A 23270-nucleotide genomic window follows, 5' to 3' on the forward strand; every position below is an offset into this window, starting at 1 on the left:
AGAATGACAATGGAGCTAAATAGGGGCGAAGAAATTAGGCAACGCTGACGAATGCAATTCAGTGTTTTCGATTACAGTTCTCTGTAAGTTCTAACTCGACAGCGAAGTTCTTATTGAGGAGCTTTCAGGTCTGGATACTTTTCTAGTCCCTCCTCCAGTGACAAAAACTGTCACTAAACCTCTAAGCCGACGGAGTTGAATATCGCTCTCGAATGAGAAAACCGATCAGAATAAAGCATTGGTTTCTGTCATAAAACCTATGGACAACTTCGGATTACTGAAGCATTTTAAATATTATACTAGCAAGAGCAATACTTCAGTGGTTATCATAAGAGAATTTTTGTCGTTTCTTACATATTGGGACGGTCAGCAGTCGAGCCCAGTCAGACAAGATTAGGTCTAATTTTCAAACTCCCACTACCCTTATCTTTTACAAGGATAAGTTCGCTAAAAGGTGATATTTGATCATTCCAAACACTTGTCTGGTTAGATATCTCAGTTGCTCTTTCTTCCTCCTAAGATTTCCTCGCCCAATAATGGTCACAATCATCCTGTGAATTTTTTCATTCTGCTTAAGTTAACTTTACCATACCTCGACCTCTGAGCATGTGTTGAGCTTCCGGGCAGCTATCATTTCAGTGGGAGTTCCCCCGATATTTCTTAACAGTATTTTTTAGGTACTTAACGAACACCTCTGTTGTATTTCCAGGCGTTTTGATATCACACAAATCTTCTTTGAGATGAACTGTTTTCCAATAGTTCTCTACCTAATTCTTTCTTAAATACATTCATTAACTTTACATCTTCGAGCTGAATCCCAAAGAGTCAATTTGTTGAGACTTCTCCGCGTCCAATAAAACTAATGTTCTCGCTACAGGACAGTTGGAGTCTATTTGCTCCAAAAAGAATGGTTGTCTTCTGTCGAACCTCTCCAACAATAACTTCTCTTAACCCAAGTTATTTCTAAAACATCATTATTAAGGGGTGAAAACATATGATATCCAGCAGGTCAGTTTGGTAAAATCGTATTGCGACATTCGAAAATAAGACTAGCGAGCGATGCTTAATTTTTTATAAGAAAAAGAGAATAAGTCAATTCTAAACATTCTTATTTGCACAACTAGGGCAAAAAAAACAAGAATTGTTATTAACATAATTTTACATTTATACAAAATTTCAGTTTTCCCCATATAATCACCGAGAATTATTTTCGTTGTAATATCTAAGGAAAATATTTACGTATAGAGAGTATGGTTCACTGCTTGATTAATAATCAAAGAATCCTAAAACTCTTTCGAAGGGCTCCTGAATCGCAGGGCCGATAATCAAATCATGGTATCTAGAGTTTCGTGAACGTTACAATGATAAATGAACATCTTTGAAATGTGAATTATCCAACCCCAAAAGTACTCGTATTACCAGGAAATACAAATAGTACACATTGAACTCCAGATGTTAAGAAAAGTACGGAATTTAATTTCATTCACAGACGACTGTTCGAGGCATCCTTACTGGTTCTAAAACGTTTATACACATTAGGGTCTATACTAAACTTAAAAAGTATCACTACAATGATTCACAGCAAGAAAATTAGATTTCTGGGAACAACCATGCATATACGTCAAATGATTTTTCTCTTTAATCCCTAACGAGTTTCATATAATGCAAATCCGTATTTCACATTGGCCTAACACCAGGAAACAAAGATTAATGATCTACATGAATCATGTTGAGCAGTCCCAGCTACAACTGTCAGAGTATTGGACAAGTAGCCAAAGGGGATTACTACTGATTTAGCCTTTCCAAAAATCAAGTTCTTTTACTAGCACAATCTTTGACAGTTTTATTTCCATAAACTACAGTTAGGTATAGTCGTTATGTAAGAACTTCAAATGGTTTCGGATTTATCAATACTGACTCCATAATAATGAATATACTAAACAGTGGGATTGTTCGAATCCGCTTTTGATTTAGTATTAACCATATGAAAATCACCTGAAATAATACTAGCTTTGACGAAAAAATTCTATAAAACAGTGTGATCAATTTCAAAGCAAGTTACGGAAATATTGAAATTTTTTAAAGGTACAATAAAATAAACAAGAAAAATCTTGAAAAGAAAATAACTAACTGTCTAAATGGATAAAGAAAATAGTCTCAGTTGTTTTGATCTTTTTTTTGAAAAAGAAACAATGAAACAGCCAACGAAAAAAGGACATAAAACAACCTATTTTTTAGATATTTATCTAGTCAAAATAGATGAAGGAAAGCAGCGCAAAACTATGAAAGCATCATAAAATTTTGGCTAACAAATAACATCACAGCCTTACACTGAATGACACTATAAACTTAAAGAAAGAGTCTGTAATAAACTGTTATCAGAAAACATTAAAAAATAACAGTAAACCGTTATAGTATACCATACATAGTATTTAGTTGGATAAAATAAGAGATTTCAATAATGAAGTGAAGTCATGAATTCGCAAATTGTAAGGAATGTATACCAAAGCATCTACGAATATTATGAACAACAGCCACTACGGGTCTGTTTATCTTCAAGTTCAGTTAAGTGAGCACGACTTGAAGAATTATTAATTGCACGCTTTTTTCCTTGATTCCACAATTCAGAATGATTATAAATTCTAGTAACAACATCAGAAAATAGCTGATTAACACCTTCACTGGTTTTCGCACTTGTTTCAGCGTACGGCATACTGTATAAACGGGCAAAACGAAGACCCTCTTCACGAGAAATCTCTCGGGAAATCTAGAGTAAAAACAAAAATAATACCAATGATAACTCTTTAATACTGAAGCATTCCATAATCATGAAAATAGTTGTATTCAGGAGGTTCGGAGAAATTAAGGCGAAAAGTCAAGTGATATCAATGAAATGTGGCTAGAAGTCGGGATTGAAAACTAGCGCTTCGATATCCAAAGTTAGCTGGACAAAGGAATCTAGCATTCTAGTGTTTACAACTGAGATATATAAGTGGTGTTAAAACTTATAATTCTACATAAAACAATATTTTATTTAAACGCCCCGGGATTACTTTATAGTAGCACAAGAGCAGCGGTCATATCAATAATTGTAGATATGCCAGATGTAACATGATGGAACCGTAAAATCACAATTCATACAATACCTAGGCAATAAGTGTTTTAAGTATCGGCCAGTCAATTATACGTGATGTGAAACCTGACAAGCGTACATCGGTTCATGTTTCTACAACCCATAAACACAACGGCAAATCCCACAGTAATACAGGTAGTAATGATAATAGGAAAGACCAGGCATCCAAGATGCGATGAGACAAAACATAAATTAATGAAATGAATAAAATTTGTAGGGAACTTAGAATACAAGGGAATACAAAAAGTGAATTGATGTCAACCAAAGTCATAACCACTGGTTACAATAATCATGCGGACCACAACCAGGTAGTCCGCATTTACCTAAATGGCTCAGTCCAATACTCTGTATTTTCACGGACATATGCCATGTGTTGGTTTGGCCGCTCATAGCTTACCTCCAACATACTTCTACACCAGCCATTACTATGTGTCGACGTAGTCGGCGGATAGGTGGGGTCGTGGATGCGCACTGCCGAAGAGTCCCACAATAGGACGAAACGACCGTCTAGTGCTTCCAGGTTTTCCATGGTGGTCTAGCTTCAATTGACTCATAATCTCAACTATTGGAATTTTAATTATCTAAAATTAAAGCCAGTAGGAAAGTAGAATATTCTTTCTCACTTTTTCCTTTTATTAACTGTATAATTTAACAATATATATTATTATCAAGCTTAATACTTTAGTTTACTAGGTTACTAATGGACAACTAGAAAATGTTAAATAATGATAAAAACTGTCTAATTAAAAGTACATGTTTGTAGATATTTGATTATTTTATAAAAACTTACATTATCAATTTTATTTCCAACAAGAAGTTTAATCATGTTTGGATTGTCTGAATAAGTTTTTAACTCTTCCATCCAACTGTTCAGATGATCAAAGCTCTCACGATTCGACACATCAAACACTGAATAGAAGGTATGGTATGTTAAACAAAAATCATAACAGGGAAATGGAAATGGAGATAGAAAAATATATACATGTTTATACTATTTGATCCAAAGATGAGTAAAGTATAAGTGAATTTATATGCAGCTTACCTCAGTAACTGTAAAAAGTTACATCTATGAACAGACATTTTCATCTATCTATGTACGCCTACTCACAGTAGAACTGAGGTCGGTTGCAATTTTCCCGACGAAATCGTGTGACTATGAGAAAGCATTTAATAGTGTGGACAGGAGAACCTAATGAAACCTATTTTAACAACATGGAGCGCGTGGAAAGATAGCCACCACCATACAAAACTCCTACGACGGACTGAATTATAAAGTCACTAATGGCGGACAGCTCACAAATGTATTCCAAGTGAAGACTGATTACTTCAGATTTTTTTCCTTTAGTTACTAAGTGGGTCCACAGCTTGGGAAAAACACATGATACAGTGAATATTATAGACAGCCGCGTTATTTGGATTTCTAGGTGGCTTAACCTTTCTATTCCACGCACAGAAACAAATGCAGACGAAGAAAACCAGTGAAGCGCCAAATTCCGAAATGGATAAACCAAGATCCTAAAATACAGCACACAGAGACCCAACAAAACCACACTTGGTCGTGACGTTCTTGAAGAGATGGAAAACTTTACACATTTAGGCACTACCAATAACAATCAAGGAGGATCTGACGCATATATCAAGGAACGAGTTAGAGAATGAAGGGCAACATCCCTACAATCAGAGAATTTCCGTAACTCACAACAACTGTCAGACAAAACCAAAGTCACAATTTCCAACACTGACTGTAAGACAGTGCTATTGTACGGAGCTAAAACCTGGAGAGTTGCTACCAAAATCACCAAAAAGTACAAGTATTCATAGAGAGCTGTCTATGCAAGTGACCCCAAATGTATTGACTAGAGACCATCAGCAATAATCTACTCTGAAAGAGAATAAGTCAGCAACCAGAGGTGGAGGAAATCAGGAAAAGACGCTGGAGGTGGATAGGACACACTTTGTGAAAACCATTAGACTGTATCTCACAAGATAAGCCCAAGCTAGGGGCAAAAGGGAAAAAATGCAGACCAAAGAACACATAATCTCGGTAACTGAAGTCAGAAATCAAGACTGGAAAGAATATTCCCGGATAGAGTTTCTTGGAGACCACTGGTCGGCAGCCTATACTTCGAGAGGCGTAACAGGCTTAAATATATAAAAACAACTTAATCAATACGCAGCGATCCACTTTACATTAATCAATGTCTGTCGAGGTAGAAAACATGTGTAAGCTGTAAGTTTACACTTTGGTGATTCTACAATAGGCCGAAACTACACAAACCAAACATCCCACTACGTCAAATCTGATCACTCCCCGGAACCTTAATATACAATTTATCGAAATTTCAATAATATTGAAACATTTAAAGGATTCGTTTCATTATTCCAAATATCCAATACAATTCTTAAGAAAGCTTAAGCAGATTCAAATCAACAACGATGAACTGATGATATCCTTCAATGTAAGTTTCATTCACTTCAATAGAACCAAGCTTAGTAAAGGAAACTATCCCTGTTTCTCACCAACGACACAAATCTCCCAAAGCACACGAAGTTTCAAAGTCAAGGTCTACTAGAACTCATTGATTTACCGTTAACGACGTAGTTTTAATTCAACAAAAAAACCTACGAACAAACGAAAGGAACACCAGTGGGATCTCGAATATCAGGACTTAATGCAGAAGAAGTGATGCAGAGACAGGAAGCCTCGATTACACCAGTGACCAAGTCAAAAATGTGGATTCGTTATGTGGATGACAGATTTTTCATCACTGAAGACGGGCTGGAAAACACCTACAGTCTGATCAACATTTTCAAGGACATAAAATTCACAATGGAAATGAAGTCGAACAACAAGCCATCATTTTTGGAGGTTAAAAGATCCTGACTGTGTCTGTGGAACACTGCATAGATGTCGTGAGCACTGTTGTGGTTTGGCCTAAAATGCCCAAGATAAAAAAATCTGTTGACAATACTGTGAAACTTCATCACCTGAGGTGCCTGGGATATATTAAGTTTGTTTAATGTCGGCTGGCGAAGAAGTAATTTGAAATAAAATGAGGGGCAGCCAAAACAAGATATAGCATCGGTACATGAACTCAACTCCTAAGCATTTCATCTGCTTCAATAAAATTCGTCCTCCTGATGTCAGATGATCCTTACAACTCATTGAAGCCCGTCGGTCTACTCCGGGTGACCGTGAGTTTGACCATAAACGAAGGATGTTACGTAATGAAATTGGGCAAAGCTTGTGTAAGGACCGAGAAGCCTGGTGGTCGGAGCGTGCTAATGAGTTGGAAGCAGCAGCTGCATCTGGTAATTACCGGAAGCTCTTCCAACTCATCCGAGCCACTGGCAGCAAGAAGTCTGGTGTGAGCGAAACAATCTGCGAGGATGATGGGATGCCAATCACTAACATCCATCGACGTCTTGGACGATGGGCAGAATTCTTCGAAGGGCAGTTCAACTGGCCTGCTGCTCCGGCAACATCGACCGAACTGTCCTGCCCTCCATGGCCGGTGACGACTGATCCACCAAATGAGGCGGAAGTCCGCAAGGAACTCCAACTCTTGAAGCGATACAAATCACCTTGTCCAGACGACTTACCTCCGGCTCTTCTTGAAGATGGTGGTGACTTTCTGACTAAGGAACTGATGACGTTGTTTACAAAGGTTTGGGAACTAGAGAGTGTACCAACGTCATGGAATGAGTCGATAGTTGTCCCTATCTTTAAAAGGGTTCACGTCGTTCCTGTAACAACTATCGGGGGATGAGTCTACTTCCGACTGCGTCCAAGCTATTGGCTTCCGTCATACTTCGTAGGTTGTTCAAAACTCGAGAAACTTTCTACTCAAGAGGAGCAGGCTGGTTTTTGTTCTGGTCGAGGATGTATTGATCATAGCTTCAGCCTCCGCCAAATACTAGAACACCGTCATATTTATCAAAGGCCAACAATCGTAGTGTTTCTTGACATCAGGGCTGCCTTCGATTCGTTGGATAGGACTGTTCTCTGGGATTGTCTATTGAGGAAGGGTGTGCCTGAGAAGTTTATTAGCATCCTAAAAGCCCTATATACAAACACCTCAGGCAGAATGAGGGCATACAACCACCTCTTTCCATTGTTCCATTCGAGCAGCGAGGTTAGACAGGATTGTCCAATCTCACCATTCCTCTTCAACTTTGCCATCGATGATATTCTGGAAACAGCCTTGATGGATGTAAGTAATGGCGGTGTGGATCTGTTGCCTGGAGAAAGACTTCTCGACCTTGAGTATGCGGATGATATTGTCTTACTATACGATAATGACCAAGCCATGCAATCCGCACTTAACCAGTTGGCAATCAATGTCCGTAGGTACGGTATGTACTCTGCACCTTCGAAGTGCAAAGTACTTGTACAAGACTGGCAGGATTCTAATCCTGTACTCACCCTGGATGGTGAGCAGATAGAAGTAGTCGAGAAGTTCGTGTATCTGGGTAGCTGCATAAATACTGGTGGGAGTGTGAGTGATGAGATCAATGCACGTATAGTGAAAACCAGAGCGGCTTATGCCAATCTGGGCCATCTTTGGCGCCTTCGTGATGTCAGTCTGGCTGTAAAAGGTCGGTTCTACAACGCGTCGGTGAGAGCAGTTTTGCTCTATGCTTGTGAAACCTGGCCTCTCCGAGTTGGGGATGTTGGACGACTCTCTGTTTGATCATCGTTGTCTCCTAAGGATTGCTGACATCCAGTGGCAACACCATGTTAGTAATGCAGAGGTTCGGCATCGTGTGTTCGGGTGCAGAGATGATAATCCAATTGGTGTCACCTTCTTGAAACGCCAACTTCGGTGGCTTGGACATGTTCTACGAATGTCGTCCCAGAGAATTCCACGTCGTGCATTATTTGTTGACTCTGAGACTGGTTGGATAAAGCGGAGAGGTGGTCAGTGTATGATATGGTGTCAGATATGGCTCAGAATAGAAGCCAGTGGCAATCCTGCTGTAACCTTCTCTTACTTTCTTCATAAAAAGTGGTTGTATCTTCCTTAACTGAAAGATTTCTTCTGGTTGTACCTTTCGGTCTCCCCATTATTAATATTATTACATTACCTTACACTAATCCGGTCGTTATTTTTCTTTTACGCTCCTCACCTTCGTTTTTCTCTCTTCTCATTCCAATTGTTTTGTGTGGCGCATATATATTTGGTGCCCTCTTGTACCAATATTTATGTGTTCCAATAAATAAATAAATTTCAATGGTTAAGATCATGAGTCAGTTGAAGCTAGACCACCATGGAAAACCTGGAAGCACTGGACGGCCGTCTCGTCCTATTGTGGAACTCTTCAGCAGTGCGCATCCACGACCTCGCCCCTCTGCGAGATTAGGACCCAGAACCTACTGGTTACGCGCGCGAGCGCTTAACAACTGAGCCGGCATCCAACGGTGTTAATGTCTAACTTCAACTAAATAAATAAATAAATAAACTTGGGCTAAAGTATATCTATCCCCAGCTCTATTTCGATTTTGACTGACTGAATAGATGTAATATTTAATGTTAATTACAACGAGAATAAACTAGAATATCTGTCTAAATGTTAAAGTTTCATTTCATGTTCCAAACAATCACATTCAACTTGAAACAACTATGTTACGTACAAATCATGAAAATAAACAAATAGATATAATTCCTGAATATTTACTATTTATGGAGTAGTTATGAATAATTGACTATCAAATGTCCCATAATAAACGAATGTCAGCGGCCCTTTCTTTCTTAAGACTGTTAAAATACTTAAAAGATGTTATATATGAAACTTCACTTAATCATCTACAATTAGTTGTTCATATCCTTGCTAAGTATAATCTTTTTTAAGGAAAAAAAGAAACAACAATAACTTTAGACCTAAATATGAAACAGAAATCGTGAACAATTTTTTATCTAAGTAATTGATATACATAAATATTGATGGGATGTTTAGTAAACTCAATAGTTTAATTTCATGATATATAACTTTAGCAAGTTAAATAATGAGATCACCCGAACAGTTGTAACACATTTATGTTGATTGATGCGATAAAAAACATTCATAATCACTGGATAGAATGATTTAGTAATGAACATATGAGACACTGTTAGCTAACTTATTTTAAAAAAAATTAGATGTACACTTAATTCAACTATGGTGTTCTTTGCAACCATCTCTAGACCTACAATGCACAACTTCAATAGTCGAGATATCATCCTCCATATCATAAAAAGGTGCTTTATGTGGACGGCAGATGTAAGAAAAATAAAAGGGAAGGGGAGACAAAAGCTTGTGGTAAACCAACTTTGATTTACAAATATGTGAAAAGCTTTCTTTTATACACAGTATACTGTTGTTTCAAAGAAATAAGAACAAGCCCAGTTAGTTATCCAGCTCTCAGAATTAACGCCAATAAACTTGCCCAATAATACTGGTCATGAAACAGAAACAAATGCAGAATTATCATCTAGAAATGCTAACGGTCTATAAAATTGTTGGGAAACTTAAAATGTGCATAGTTAGATTAACACCAGTCTACAATAACAAAACATTTACACCAGCACCTCACTTTTTCTCGTTGATTGAACAATCTTGATGATGAACCCCGAAATTATGTAGTGACATCAAACTATCGTCATGGAAGTCATTTAATCAAGATTCTTGAACTGAGACTGCGCCACAATTACGACACATATTTACGCTTAATAGAAAATAAAGTTCATTTTGTCTATTAGTGATCTACAGTTAGAATAAAGTGGTTCAGGAGTAGAAATCTGGTTAACTTTTACTCTTCTTGACACATATCTTCAGTCAATGAGACGCTTGTGATTGAATTTTATGTATCGACATATATTTAGCAACATAATGGGTTTTTAGATTGAGCAAGATGATCCCATATTCAATTACCTGGAAATTATAGGCCATATATTCGAAATATATGTTTTACAAGTGTATGAGAAGTAGCCTGTTCGGATGATATTTTAGCTTTGTTATAAGAAAAAAATGATAATTTTACTTGTATTGGCTTTTCTACGTCAAGCTCGATTCAAAAGATGTTCATTTATGAGTATCAAAGTTAATAAATACCCGTGAAACCACATAATATAATCCGTAACAAGTTTTTAAAACACAACTCACCAAAAACAGCAGCGTGTGAACCACGATACACGTTGGGTGTCAAAGTACGAAACCGCTCCTGACCAGCAGTATCCTACAAAATTTTGAAAAAGATACTGTAAAAACAAATCATTACATCTTAAATGCAATCTATCGTGTCGGAAAAAATTCATGCAGTAACGGCGTAATTCAATGTTTACTTATATACAAACAATCGGAACTAATTAGCCAGCCTTGCTATTAAAAAAGAAAAAACCAAAATGTCTATACATTCAGATCGTATGTTAGTACTTAATCAGCCCATAATAGGCCTTCAGTTGAACACCCTTGTTAAGGATAAACCAAGTCAAAACCTCAAAATCAACAGAGAAATGTCTTCTATATAATTATGTATTGACAGTACAGAAATTCCTTGGTACACGATAAGACAACAGAAAGTATGTCACGTAACCAATGTACAAATAACCAATTCTTAATAACTGGCAAACATATATTTCATACATTTGTCTACAAACATAGAAAGAAACAATACAGTTAGATTTGATGAGTATGACTAACAATTGAATAAAAAAGTTGACAGATGTTAATGTTTTACTACAAAAGGCATTCTTGGATTTGAAGACAAAACCAAGGATTCTAGTCATACCTTCAGAAAGGTAATTGAGAAGTAGCAATCTTGCACAGAAGCTTCAATAGCAATGAAACGAAAAGACATTCAAAAGCGACGTTAATCAATTGAACGAACTAAATGCGAATGCAAGGACTAGGGTTACAGTTTTACTCAGATGTAATGGGGCATCCGGGCAGTATCACAGCCCTCACACATATCGAATGAGATTTGTGTGGCGCATATGTATTTGGTGCCTCTTTGTACCATTATCTATGTGTTGAAATAAATAAATAAAATAATCACAATAAATTATTCATAATGATGATTCAGTATATTTATTATCTCTGTTACGTCCTATAAGCCGTTTAACATAACGTGATGAAACCGCCAATCAAAACACCGATTTATATGATATGTTTATGTCAAACCGGTGATTCGTTACCCAGCACGATCAGCAGCAGTCAACTGAGTCATTATTATTGCTCTGTATAGTAACTTCTCACCTAGCCCAGACAGTTCAGTCCAGAACACAATCTCATCTTCCACTGTATGAATCGTATATTTCAAACATAAGTAGTTTATATACAAACAGACCAGACCGAATCACACTGTAAAATGCAAAATAATAATGAAACAATATCAAGCCAAAAGTGGCTGTATGAGATACTGTAGCTGATAAATTGGGAATAAGTAAAGAATCGTAAGTCGTATAACGGTAGCCAATAGGTCAAATAAAAGCTTATGATAAATGGAATATTGTATATACAGTAACTTAAATAACTCGTAGAAGTTATCTTTCACTTATTCTTCGTTCGGACATAACAATCTCTTTGAACTGAGGCTTTTCTGACTTCCCCATACATGCAACTGTCGAAAAACAAGGGTATCATAAATTATAGTATTTAAATAATTTAGTAATTCAGAGTAATATTAATAGGGTCTTAACAAATCTGACTACAACACTGGCCAAGTAGATTATTGAGACTGATAGGGATCGATAAGGACTGATATCCTGACTCTAATTAGGATTAAACTGAAAATTACTCTATTCTGCTTAAAACGCATGATAGGAATCACAGTGGATCTTGTTGTCTTGTGCAGAGATTTTAACCCAACTGGGGTATCTGACACAATTTTTTCAACTGAGTGGTTACTACAGAAATGCTGTTAGTCGGAAAACCCCACTTAACATTTTGAGCGATTCCTATAGATATGAACCATGAAGTCATCTTTTTAATCTACCAGTTTCTAAGATTAGAAAAGCTGCAGGATTAAAAGTTGACTGAAAAAACGTGGCAACGATTTCAAAGTAGCTACTCAGCACTTCACTTTCTAACCCATAACATGAATGAAATATATACATTTCTAGTGGATTTTTCCGTTAAAAGTATGTTGTTGGTATATTCGCTATGAGCTACGTTTATTATATGAGTGCTATCTTAACCTCTGTAGGTTTCCTAAGCTTTAAACCCATGACTTTCTGGATCAATGTTCAGTATGTCAACCATAAACCACATATTTAATGTTTATGCGTTTCAGTAATGAACTCTATTCAACCATGCTATTGTAGCGGACGCTACTCATAAGATTGTTTGTAAGTAGAGTGTAGCGGAACGCGGAGTCGAAGTTGCAACAACTGTCAGACAGAATGAAGAGTACCAGTGCATCGAAAGCACGGCGTTGACATAACACATGGGGACAACACGAGAAGACAGTTCAGATAGCAGAACACACAGTAAGATGCTAATGGACGATTGAAGGCTATGTATATATAGTTTGTAAATACTTTGTAACTTCTCTCAATAAATATACATTTCTCCTACCCGTTGTATATTTTTACACTATTTTATTTACACTATTTTTTAAACTATTTGCAAAGAAAACCATGGTTGAATTAAGTGTACATCTAATTTTTTTTAAAATAAGTTAGCTAACAGTGTCTCATATGTTCATTACTAAATCATTCTATCCAGTGATTATGAATGTTTTTTATCGCATCAATCAACATAAATGTGTTACAACTGTTCGGGTGATCTCATTATTTAACTTGCTAAAGTTATATATCATGAAATTAAACTATTGAGTTTACTAAACATCCCATCAATATTTATGTATATCAATTACTTAGATAAAAAATTGTTCACGATTTCTGTTTCATATTTAGGTCTAAAGTTATTGTTGTTTCTTTTTTCCTTAAAAAGATTATACTTAGCAAGGATATGAACAACTAATTGTAGATGATTAAGTGAAGTTTCATATATAACATCTTTTAAGTATTTTAACAGTCTTAAGAAAGAAAGGGCCGCTGACATTCGTTTATTATGGGACATTTGATAGTCAATTATTCATAACTACTCCATAAATAGTAAATATTCAGGAATTATATCTATTTGTTTATTTTCATGATTTGTACGTAACATAGTTGTTTCAAGTTGAATGTGATTGTTTGGAACATGAAATGAAACTTTAACATTTAGACAGATATTCTAGTTTATTCTCGTTGTAATTAACATTAAATATTACATCTATTCAGTCAGTCAAAATCGAAATAGAGCTGGGGATAGATATACTTTAGCCCAAGTTTATTTATTTATTTATTTAGTTGAAGTTAGACATTAACACCGTTGGATGCCGGCTCAGTTGTTAAGCGCTCGCGCGTAACCAGTAGGTTCTGGGTCCTAATCTCGCAGAGGGGCGAGGTCGTGGATGCGCACTGCTGAAGAGTTCCACAATAGGACGAGACGGCCGTCCAGTGCTTCCAGGTTTTCCATGGTGGTCTAGCTTCAACTGACTCATGATCTTAACCATTGAAATTTATTTATTTATTGGAACACATAAATATTGGTACAAGAGGGCACCAAATATATATGCGCCACACAAAACAATTGGAATGAGAAGAGAGAAAAACGAAGGTGAGGAGCGTAAAAGAAAAATAACGACCGGATTAGTGTAAGGTAATGTAATAATATTAATAATGGGGGAGACCGAAAGGTACAACCAGAAGAAATCTTTCAGTTAAGGAAGATACAACCACTTTTTATGAAGAAAGTAAGAGAAGGTTACAGCAGGATTGCCACTGGCTTCTATTCTGAGCCATATCTGACACCATATCATACACTGACCACCTCTCCGCTTTATCCAACCAGTCTCAGAGTCAACAAATAATGCACGACGTGGAATTCTCTGGGACGACATTCGTAGAACATGTCCAAGCCACCGAAGTTGGCGTTTCAAGAAGGTGACACCAATTGGATTATCATCTCTGCACCCGAACACACGATGCCGAACCTCTGCATTACTAACATGGTGTTGCCACTGGATGTCAGCAATCCTTAGGAGACAACGATGATCAAACAGAGAGTCGTCCAACATCCCCAACTCGGAGAGGCCAGGTTTCACAAGCATAGAGCAAAACTGCTCTCACCGACGCGTTGTAGAACCGACCTTTTACAGCCAGACTGACATCACGAAGGCGCCAAAGATGGCCCAGATTGGCATAAGCCGCTCTGGTTTTCACTATACGTGCATTGATCTCATCACTCACACTCCCACCAGTATTTATGCAGCTACCCAGATACACGAACTTCTCGACTACTTCTATCTGCTCACCATCCAGGGTGAGTACAGGATTAGAATCCTGCCAGTCTTGTACAAGTACTTTGCACTTCGAAGGTGCAGAGTACATACCGTACCTACGGACATTGATTGCCAACTGGTTAAGTGCGGATTGCATGGCTTGGTCATTATCGTATAGTAAGACAATATCATCCGCATACTCAAGGTCGAGAAGTCTTTCTCCAGGCAACAGATCCACACCGCCATTACTTACATCCATCAAGGCTGTCTCCAGAATATCATCGATGGCAAAGTTGAAGAGGAATGGTGAGATTGGACAATCCTGTCTAACCTCGCTGCTCGAATGGAACAATGGAAAGAGGTGGTTGTATGCCCTCATTCTGCCTGAGGTGTTTGTATATAGGGCTTTTAGGATGCTAATAAACTTCTCAGGCACACCCTTCCTCAATAGACAATCCCAGAGAACAGTCCTATCCAACGAATCGAAGGCAGCCCTGATGTCAAGAAATACTACGATTGTTGGCCTTTGATAAATATGACGGTGTTCTAGTATTTGGTGGAGGCTGAAGCTATGATCAATACATCCTCGACCAGAACAAAAACCAGCCTGCTCCTCTTGAGTAGAAAGTTTCTCGAGTTTTGAACAACCTACGAAGTATGACGGAAGCCAATAGCTTGGACGCAGTCGGAAGTAGACTCATCCCCCAATAGTTGTTACAGGAACGACGTGAACCCTTTTTAAAGATAGGGACAACTATCGACTCATTCCATGACGTTGGTACACTCTCTAGTTCCCAAACCTTTGTAAACAACGTCATCAGTTCCTTAGTCAGAAAGTCACCACCATCTTCAAGAAGAGCCGGAGGTAAGTCGTCTGGACAAGGTGATTTGTATCGCTTCAAGAGTTGGAGTTCCTTGCGGACTTCCGCCTCATTTGGTGGATCAGTCGTCACCGGCCATGGAGGGCAGGACAGTTCGGTCGATGTTGCCGGAGCAGCAGGCCAGTTGAACTGCCCTTCGAAGAATTCTGCCCATCGTCCAAGACGTCGATGGATGTTAGTGATTGGCATCCCATCATCCTCGCAGATTGTTTCGCTCACACCAAACTTCTTGCTGCCAGTGGCTCGGATGAGTTGGAAGAGCTTCCGGTAATTACCAGATGCAGCTGCTGCTTCCAACTCATTAGCACGCTCCGACCACCAGGCTTCTCGGTCCTTACACAAGCTTTGCCCAATTTCATTACGTAACATCCTTCGTTTATGGTCAAACTCACGGTCACCCGGAGTAGACCGACGAGCTTCAATGAGTTGTAAGGAGCCTGAAAAAACCCAGTGCTTATAAGCGGGACGTTTCGCGAACCCACAACTGACTGTACCCGCCATTTTCATAGCGCCACGTAATTGCAGCCAATGGTAGCTAGCCTAGAAACCAGCTCGGTTCAATACTTACTTGCAACAGAAGTTGCAACCAGCTTGCTAACATCAATCCGTTGGTGGCGGTCACTTCGTTGGCCACTGAAAAGTAAGGTAAGATTGGCGCAGACCAAAGCATGGTCCGAGTCCAGATAGGTACTCCAAAAGGAGCGGCAGTCTTGTACACAACCACGCCAGCGGTAGCTGATCGCGATATGATCAATCTGAGTCCAGGCTTGAGATGCAGAGGGAGGACGCCAGGTGGCACATCGACGATGACTGTGCCGGAAGTTAGTGCTAGCCAGAAACAGGTTGTAGTCCGTGCACAGTTGCAGTAGACGGTCCCCGTTATCTGTTCTGCGACCAACAAGTTCCCATCGGCCACCCAAACGATTCTCTTCTGTGCCTAGACGCCCGACCTGAGCATTCAATTCTCCGGCTAGTACTACAATATCTGTCGAACGCACTTTCTGGAGAAGAACTGATAACTGGTGGTAAAACTCATCCTTGATTGCATCCGGGCTGCAATCTGTCGGGGCATAGGCGGAGATGACGAGAAGACATCGTTTCCCACGCCGATTTCTTCTCACTTTGATGGAACTTTCTAATCTAACAGCACATAACCGACTGTTAATAGGGATCCAATCGACTAGTGCTGCCTCAGCTCTAGCGCTTAGTGCGACACCAACGCCAGCAAGACCAGACGAAGATGCCACAGGGTCCCCGGATAAGCGTACGTAAAACAAGCTTTTCGAAGCGACAGATGGAGAGCAAATTTGTAGTACTTCACTAGAGTCTTGAATACGGGTCTCGGATAGACAGCAGACATCGATATTAAGACTTTCCAAAGACATAGCCAGCCCTATCTGTTGTCCAACCTGCATAAGTGTGCGAACGTTGAAGGCAGCCAGTTTGAATGGTGCACGTGGTTTCAGAAAAACTGCTTCAGTACTCATATTCAGTGGTAACATACAACTTTCAACTGGACAGTGACTCGAGAACGTCTAGATACATTCGAATTTCCACCAAAGACGAGCCACTGTATAAGTATAAAAGAGGGTGAATAATGTGGTAAATAATAATAATAATAATAATAATAATAATAATAATAATAGTAATAATAATAATAGTGATAATAATGACAATAATAGTAATGATAATTTGAACCATTTGATTGTTTATCGAAGCGAGAAAAGTAGTTTCCATAGATATAGAGAGTTCATCATTTGCGTGTGGGCGGTGATACTGCCCGGGTGCCCAGACCAAAGCAGGTGGTTATCTTAGGGGGCCACACCCCGAGCCTTTGACCTAAGGTCTAACCCACAAGGCAGTGGAGCATCGTAAGGAAATGCAGTCCCATGGTAGCCAGTGACCAACGATTGATTCATACGCCATTTGTTCCCTCAGGGTACTAGAGCCCATGTGCACCATTGGTTTGGGATCCGGTTAACGCGCCGAACATTCGCTTTTCGTCCTCTCATTTTCGCAAACAAAACCGCCACGAGAAGGCAATGAGTAGGACTTCCCTAGCAGAGGCTGTATACGCGTGGCCGTGTGAGAGTATTTCGAGAGGGAGAGCGGACTCTCCCCACTTTCGGCCGTACCAGGGCATGTGAGCCATGAATTCATTGATGCTTGATGAAGAGTCACTAGTTCACAGATACAGGATTTGCTTCATACAAAGGTGACTGACGATTTGGAGAGTATGCGGTTATGTGAAAAAAGTTCACTTGTTAACACAGGTTTAAAATTGATTACGAGTCTTTATATAAGTAAAAGTCTGGGATAGGAAAGTCAGATCACTCACCCATATAGAGAGCTTAATCTTTGTTCCATCAGGGACCGTAACAAGTTTGACTTTGAAATCAACGCCTAAAATGATAAATACATACAAATTACTTTTACATAAACTTACCGATAGTTGCAGATAGCTGACTTTCAAAACAATCATTAGTATAACGCATTAACAAGCTATAAAAATCGAAAAAGTCGTATGATATTGGTACTAACCTTGATTTCCCAACTCCACTATCTCCAATTAGTAATAACTTGAAGTTTATAAGCAATTCATTCCCATTTCGATGCATGATGACATGACATACAAATCTGACAAACTTTATATGAGTACTTTCAAGGAGACTGTCTTATTAAGAACCTACTACTGAAAACAGATTAAAAAATATACAGATGAGTGGATTCAAAGTTTAGAGCGGAACAGAAGAAAGATATTTCAAACTGAGATGATGGAGAATGTTTGTGGCTCAGAATGAGGGTGTTAGTGTTGCGGTTTGAGTGACCGCATAACGTTCACGAAGATATTGACAGTAAAAGCATGGGAACATGTTAGAAACAGCAACGAAGAGAAAACTTTTTTAAAAAAAAAACGTTGGATATTCATGAGTGAAAACAAAATAGAAAATGAATGCACCTCGGTCACTTACATCGATTTGGGTATCCGTGTATTTTGTCTTATGAGGCTTATTCAGAAAACCAACTGTATCTATAATGATTAAGCCAACCATTACACATTATTTATATCCGTTGTAAATTGAGATGGGGTTTAGCATTTCTGAACAAACAATTGAGATTCGTCTTAAACGGAACTAATCTATGTAAAATCGACGGACCGGACAACTAACACACGACGCTTCAACGAAATAGTGGGAATTTCGGTGAAGACCCCAGAAGAACTAACATTCAGGTTAATCTAATCATACGTTGATTATTTAATGGTTATCAATTACAAAATTTATCAGAACGAAAAATCATCGCTTGAACATATAATAAATTGGTGGTGAATAAATCGATACAACGAAACTGAAATCCAAATCACCTTGTGAATTCTAGAACATATCGCTTTCTGAGTGTAGTATTTAGGGACTTAGCATCCCCAGGATTATTACACACAGTCCACGGGCTTGGTGTGAAAGTCTAAGTTGCTACACCTCGTATCAGCATATTGAGAGATGAAATTAAGATGGGAAGTGAAGAGTTGATAGCATGAAATGAGGTAGGAAAACAAAAAAGTATGATTCAGGAAGAATAAATGAGATCAATGAATGAGAAGTGTGGGATGATATAAAATCTAGAATTTAGATGATGAAAAGTGAATACGATCTTTAATTGTAGGTTATGAAGTACACAACTATCAAAATGAATGATTTCGTGAACTGATGTCTTACTTTTGTAGCTCCCAGAGTATTATCAACCTACCTACTACACCACACACCACTGAACTTTACAGTAAGCGACAGCTAGGTATGCGTAATACATATTTCAACTATCGTAACCAGTGGTTAGAGATTTGTTTCAAAATAGTTCACAATAGTGCAGATAGATTTACTCTTTGTCTTCCCCTAAATTCTAAGCTACTGAATTCCTCGTAATATTTTTTACTTTACTAATTTATGGTTTATTGAATCATATCCTCGATGACTAATTTTTTCTATTACCATTGATATTGCTAATAGCTTTCTAGTCTGAGATTTGACCTGACAATCCTATCGCTATGTGCAAAAGGGATATAACAACTTGAGACGATGCACATACGTAGCAGGTTCTACGTTGCGACTGACTAGCTGTTTCAACTATATTAGTCAATGAGATTTTGTGATCAACGTAACCAGTGTTTAATACGATCGACTACATTAGCTCTACGGCTACGTTAAGCATTAGCGCAGACAAGTTACGTTTTATATCTACGAGAAAAATAAGTTTTGTGAGTTACTAATCCAATAGTTCCAAAGACTCACAACACTGTGTGTCTAGTAGATAATAATACGGTGGTTTTTGAATGATCAAGTCGTCGTCCCACATCAAATACTTAAACAGAGCCAATAGTCAGTGCATTTCTTGATACCAGAGAGACTGACCTGTTAGACATGAATGTACTTTGACACTTGGTGAGGTTTATAGTTGAGAAGTTTACTAACGTACTGAACCTCAAGCAAAAGCGAGGTATATCTACTGTCGTATCTAGGATTTGCTTTGTTTGGGTTTACAGTAATTTACTAATAACGAATGACAGAACGTTTCCTAATACGAATAGGAACTAATGCCAACTCGATAGTACGAGTACTGATACGAAACACTTATGCCTAATGCAAAGAAATTCAGGAATAGGACAGAAGTGAAGAAAAAGCTAGCTGTTTCAGTGTTCCTAAGTTGAAACTGTGTAGAGCAACAAGACACGACGTGAGAACAGAATAACCTTAAACTAGAATTGGTAACAGCCAAGCAGAAAACGGTATGTCGTGCAAAAACATACGTCAGAGAGAACGTTATTCTCAGCCATCGTTACAGGAAAGAAATTTACATTTATCAACAAAGAAAAGCTAGCGTGAGCTTTCCCTAACAGAATTACTACTCTATTGTTTCATTTCAGCAAGTGGGTTAGGCGGCTTTCGAATTTCTTCATTATTCTAAAATTTTCCTACTGACATTTTGGAAGTAGCTCTGCGCAGCATGTGAAGATGAGGAACTATTATTGGAAAAGGCTGAGATCTCAAGTACGAGTACGAGTTACCTTGCAGTGACACAGGCTACCCTTACGGCAGTTAGTTAGCAACTAGTATTTCATAGGATGGCTTTTAAGTTAAGCCATTAAAATCCAAAGTATTCCTGTTATCTTATATCTAGTTGCCTCGTCCAAAATGGTTCAAATTATAGTCTCAACGATGAATTCAATAATATTTATCCAATCATCGAAATAAATCCCATTAGACAATCATTACTTTTCGATGCAGTTTTCGGAGTGCTAACAACAGTTAAACCTCGTACTAACATACTTGGATGAAAAGTAAGCATGAGGTAGAACCTACATATGCCGAGTGGTCCCAAGGTCGCACATTGTATGAAGCGCTTTTCCTTGGAAAGACATTGCATACAATAACGCCGTATAGGGTAGTACTAGAGAAACAAATTTCTAATTTAATGCTCTTTGATTCCACAACAATATTTTGAATGCTTGCCCTACATTAAAGTCACTATAATGCACGAGATGTCGATTCACCTAAACTAGTCGATTCACCAAAACTAGTCGAATCATTGATTTACTTCAGCACTAAAAAGGAGTTTTTAATCCACATCAAAAAAGTGACTGATGCTATGCATTAGTTACCACTTTTCTGAGATACAGTTCTATTATTCTTTTTGTTCCAAATGCTTATCTTTCTGACAAAACATCTTTTCGGTCCCTAAGTGTAATGTTGTATCATAAAAGTTTGTAGATGACTTGTAGCACGATAATGAACTAATTTGTAATGGTTGCACCAGTTGATTTGTCCTGCATACAATATCGCAGCTGGTCTACGTACAATAAATCCAGTTGTGACCATGATGTTCTCCTATTTTTATATACTGTTATAAAAGGTTACATCCTGATAGGAATATGCATCATAACTGTTGAGAACTATTTTTGGACGTATACGATACATATATTTTTATTGCATAATTATTAATTAGCTAAACTATACATATTCATGTTCCTCTTATTAAAAGCTTTATTTTGGACCATAGACTATTATTATACGATTTACCGTTCTTGAGTTACGCTCAGTCTATTAATTACAGTCTTCCACATTCACAGCCACCTTTGACTAGATCTTGTAAAAATGTTATTTTCTATTTTATCGAGTGATGTGGTCTGTTTGGCATGTAAATATACCCAGTATGTTTGAAATACATGATTCATGTTGCAGAGGCTGAGATTGGTGTTCTGAAATTAACAGGCAACGCTAGGCAGGAAGCAGGACCAATAAAGACTCTAGACTGCTCGTACGGGTTTTATGTGTCATTAGACCGGTCGATAAATCACTGTTTGCTAATTGGCTGTATCATTACGTCAACGTTAGGATTTGAAAGATCGTACATTTCACGTTTTCATTGAGTGAATCTATCTATCAACGTATTTCGTTTATGTGTAGCCAATCCTTTAATTTAATTTGTAATACTTTTGTACTTTTTGTGCTGGGAAACAAAGTAAAAATAGAGGAGGATGAAAATCACCGGACTGACGTAGTACTATTTCATTACTACAGAATAAGACTGTAAAATCCAAGAAACAACACTAAGCTTTACCTACGTGCTACATTGATCATAATATGTGATATATGAAGTTCTATCTTTGAATGCCGCACAGTGGATGAAATTTGAAAGGGTCAGTAAAGGCCGACAAAAGTTTACTAAGCTGTAACTCGATCATCTAAGACTGGTATCTCTGAGAATATCTTTCATCTCTGCTAGAAAATTAGTGTAAAACTGTATACCCCGATTATCAAAGTAGGCCAAATCAACTCGGAAAGTCACGTAACATGTACATAAGATCAAATGTTCTGGTAAGTCATGAAATGGTCAGTCAACCACACTATAATAAGCCTACCAGTTTAGTAGTATATATAAACTCCAGAATACCACCCAATAGTCTGAACTCTACGGTTGAAACTATGATAATGAGAAATATTGGAATTAATGTGCTAAATAAGTATTCCTGAAAAAAAAAGCAATTTGAGTCAGTACGAACCAGATGAGCACAACCAGTGACAAGGAACTGGTAGCTTAGGTGTGAATGTTTGTCGTCTTCAATCAGAAAATTCCAAAACCCAAGAAAGGAAATTCTGTGAACTGTAGTACTCGAAATAGGAATTTCAGTAGGCTTAAGTATTACATGGGGATCTTGTAGCGTGGTGTCGAGTTGAGGTTAACTATGAACACCGCTACCAAGAAACACGTGCCAAATAGATCAGAAGGCGGAGGTTGAACGTAACCAGATTTATTTCGTTGGCGATCTCGTGGTATTGAACGAATACCGAGATCGTGCCAAGGAATGGTACAAGTGGAAGCAGAAGACAGGAGTACGTACGAACAGTACCAAAAACAGCGGAACAATGATGGAAGGTAATGGAAGCACAAAATGGCTATAATTAGCACAGTTAAACAAAAGCACATTAAAGCAAACACTGGTACAGTTGGTTATAATAATAATTGTTTTTATTAAACCAGTGGTGTTCTCATGATAAACGTGAGTCACTACAGGAGCCCCCCGCTAGAAAGGGTTTACACTTTCGATAAATAGCGGTTTGAATCGTGGGACTGATCGGCTGACGAGCGATTGTAGGACGGAGAAATTGGCGAACAGGAAAGCGATCGTTGATCGTCGAGTTGCCAACGAAGGTCGTTTTCGGAGAACAGTACCAGGAGCGATGTGTTGTATTTATTGCTTGAGTTGGCATGCTACACCAGAATGGTTTGTATCCAGAATCTGAAGATTGCGTTCGTAGGGAAAGCGGACCAAAAACGCTGCAGACGTAGGACGAAACCACGTTGAGCCAAAAGACCAGAAGCGACCGTAACGACCAAGTTCGAGACCAAGCGTATGCCAAGCATTCGAAACTAATATATCGACTGAGTACGTTGACAA

The 23270-nt window shown here is 38.2% G+C and overlaps 1 protein-coding gene across 1 annotated transcript; it reads right to left on the reverse strand.

Moving 5' to 3' along the window:
• Positions 1 to 360: 360 nt before the first annotated feature.
• On the reverse strand, positions 361 to 20910 carry RAB18_1 (Ras- protein Rab-18). Its single transcript, XM_035733944.2, has 7 exons — positions 20641 to 20910; positions 17864 to 18014; positions 17769 to 17824; positions 17661 to 17725; positions 10277 to 10349; positions 3924 to 4042; positions 361 to 2767 (listed from the first exon to the last, which is right to left on the reverse strand). Exons 2-7 carry the CDS (start codon positions 17938 to 17940, stop codon positions 2522 to 2524), a joined length of 636 nt encoding a protein of 211 aa, XP_035590152.1. The 5' UTR covers positions 17941 to 18014; positions 20641 to 20910; the 3' UTR covers positions 361 to 2521.
• Between the last annotated feature and the right edge of the window lie 2360 nt (positions 20911 to 23270).

Source organism: Schistosoma haematobium, chromosome 1 (assembly GCF_000699445.3).
Source record: "Schistosoma haematobium chromosome 1, whole genome shotgun sequence".
In the NCBI taxonomy this organism is placed as follows: Eukaryota; Metazoa; Platyhelminthes; class Trematoda; order Strigeidida; family Schistosomatidae; genus Schistosoma; species Schistosoma haematobium.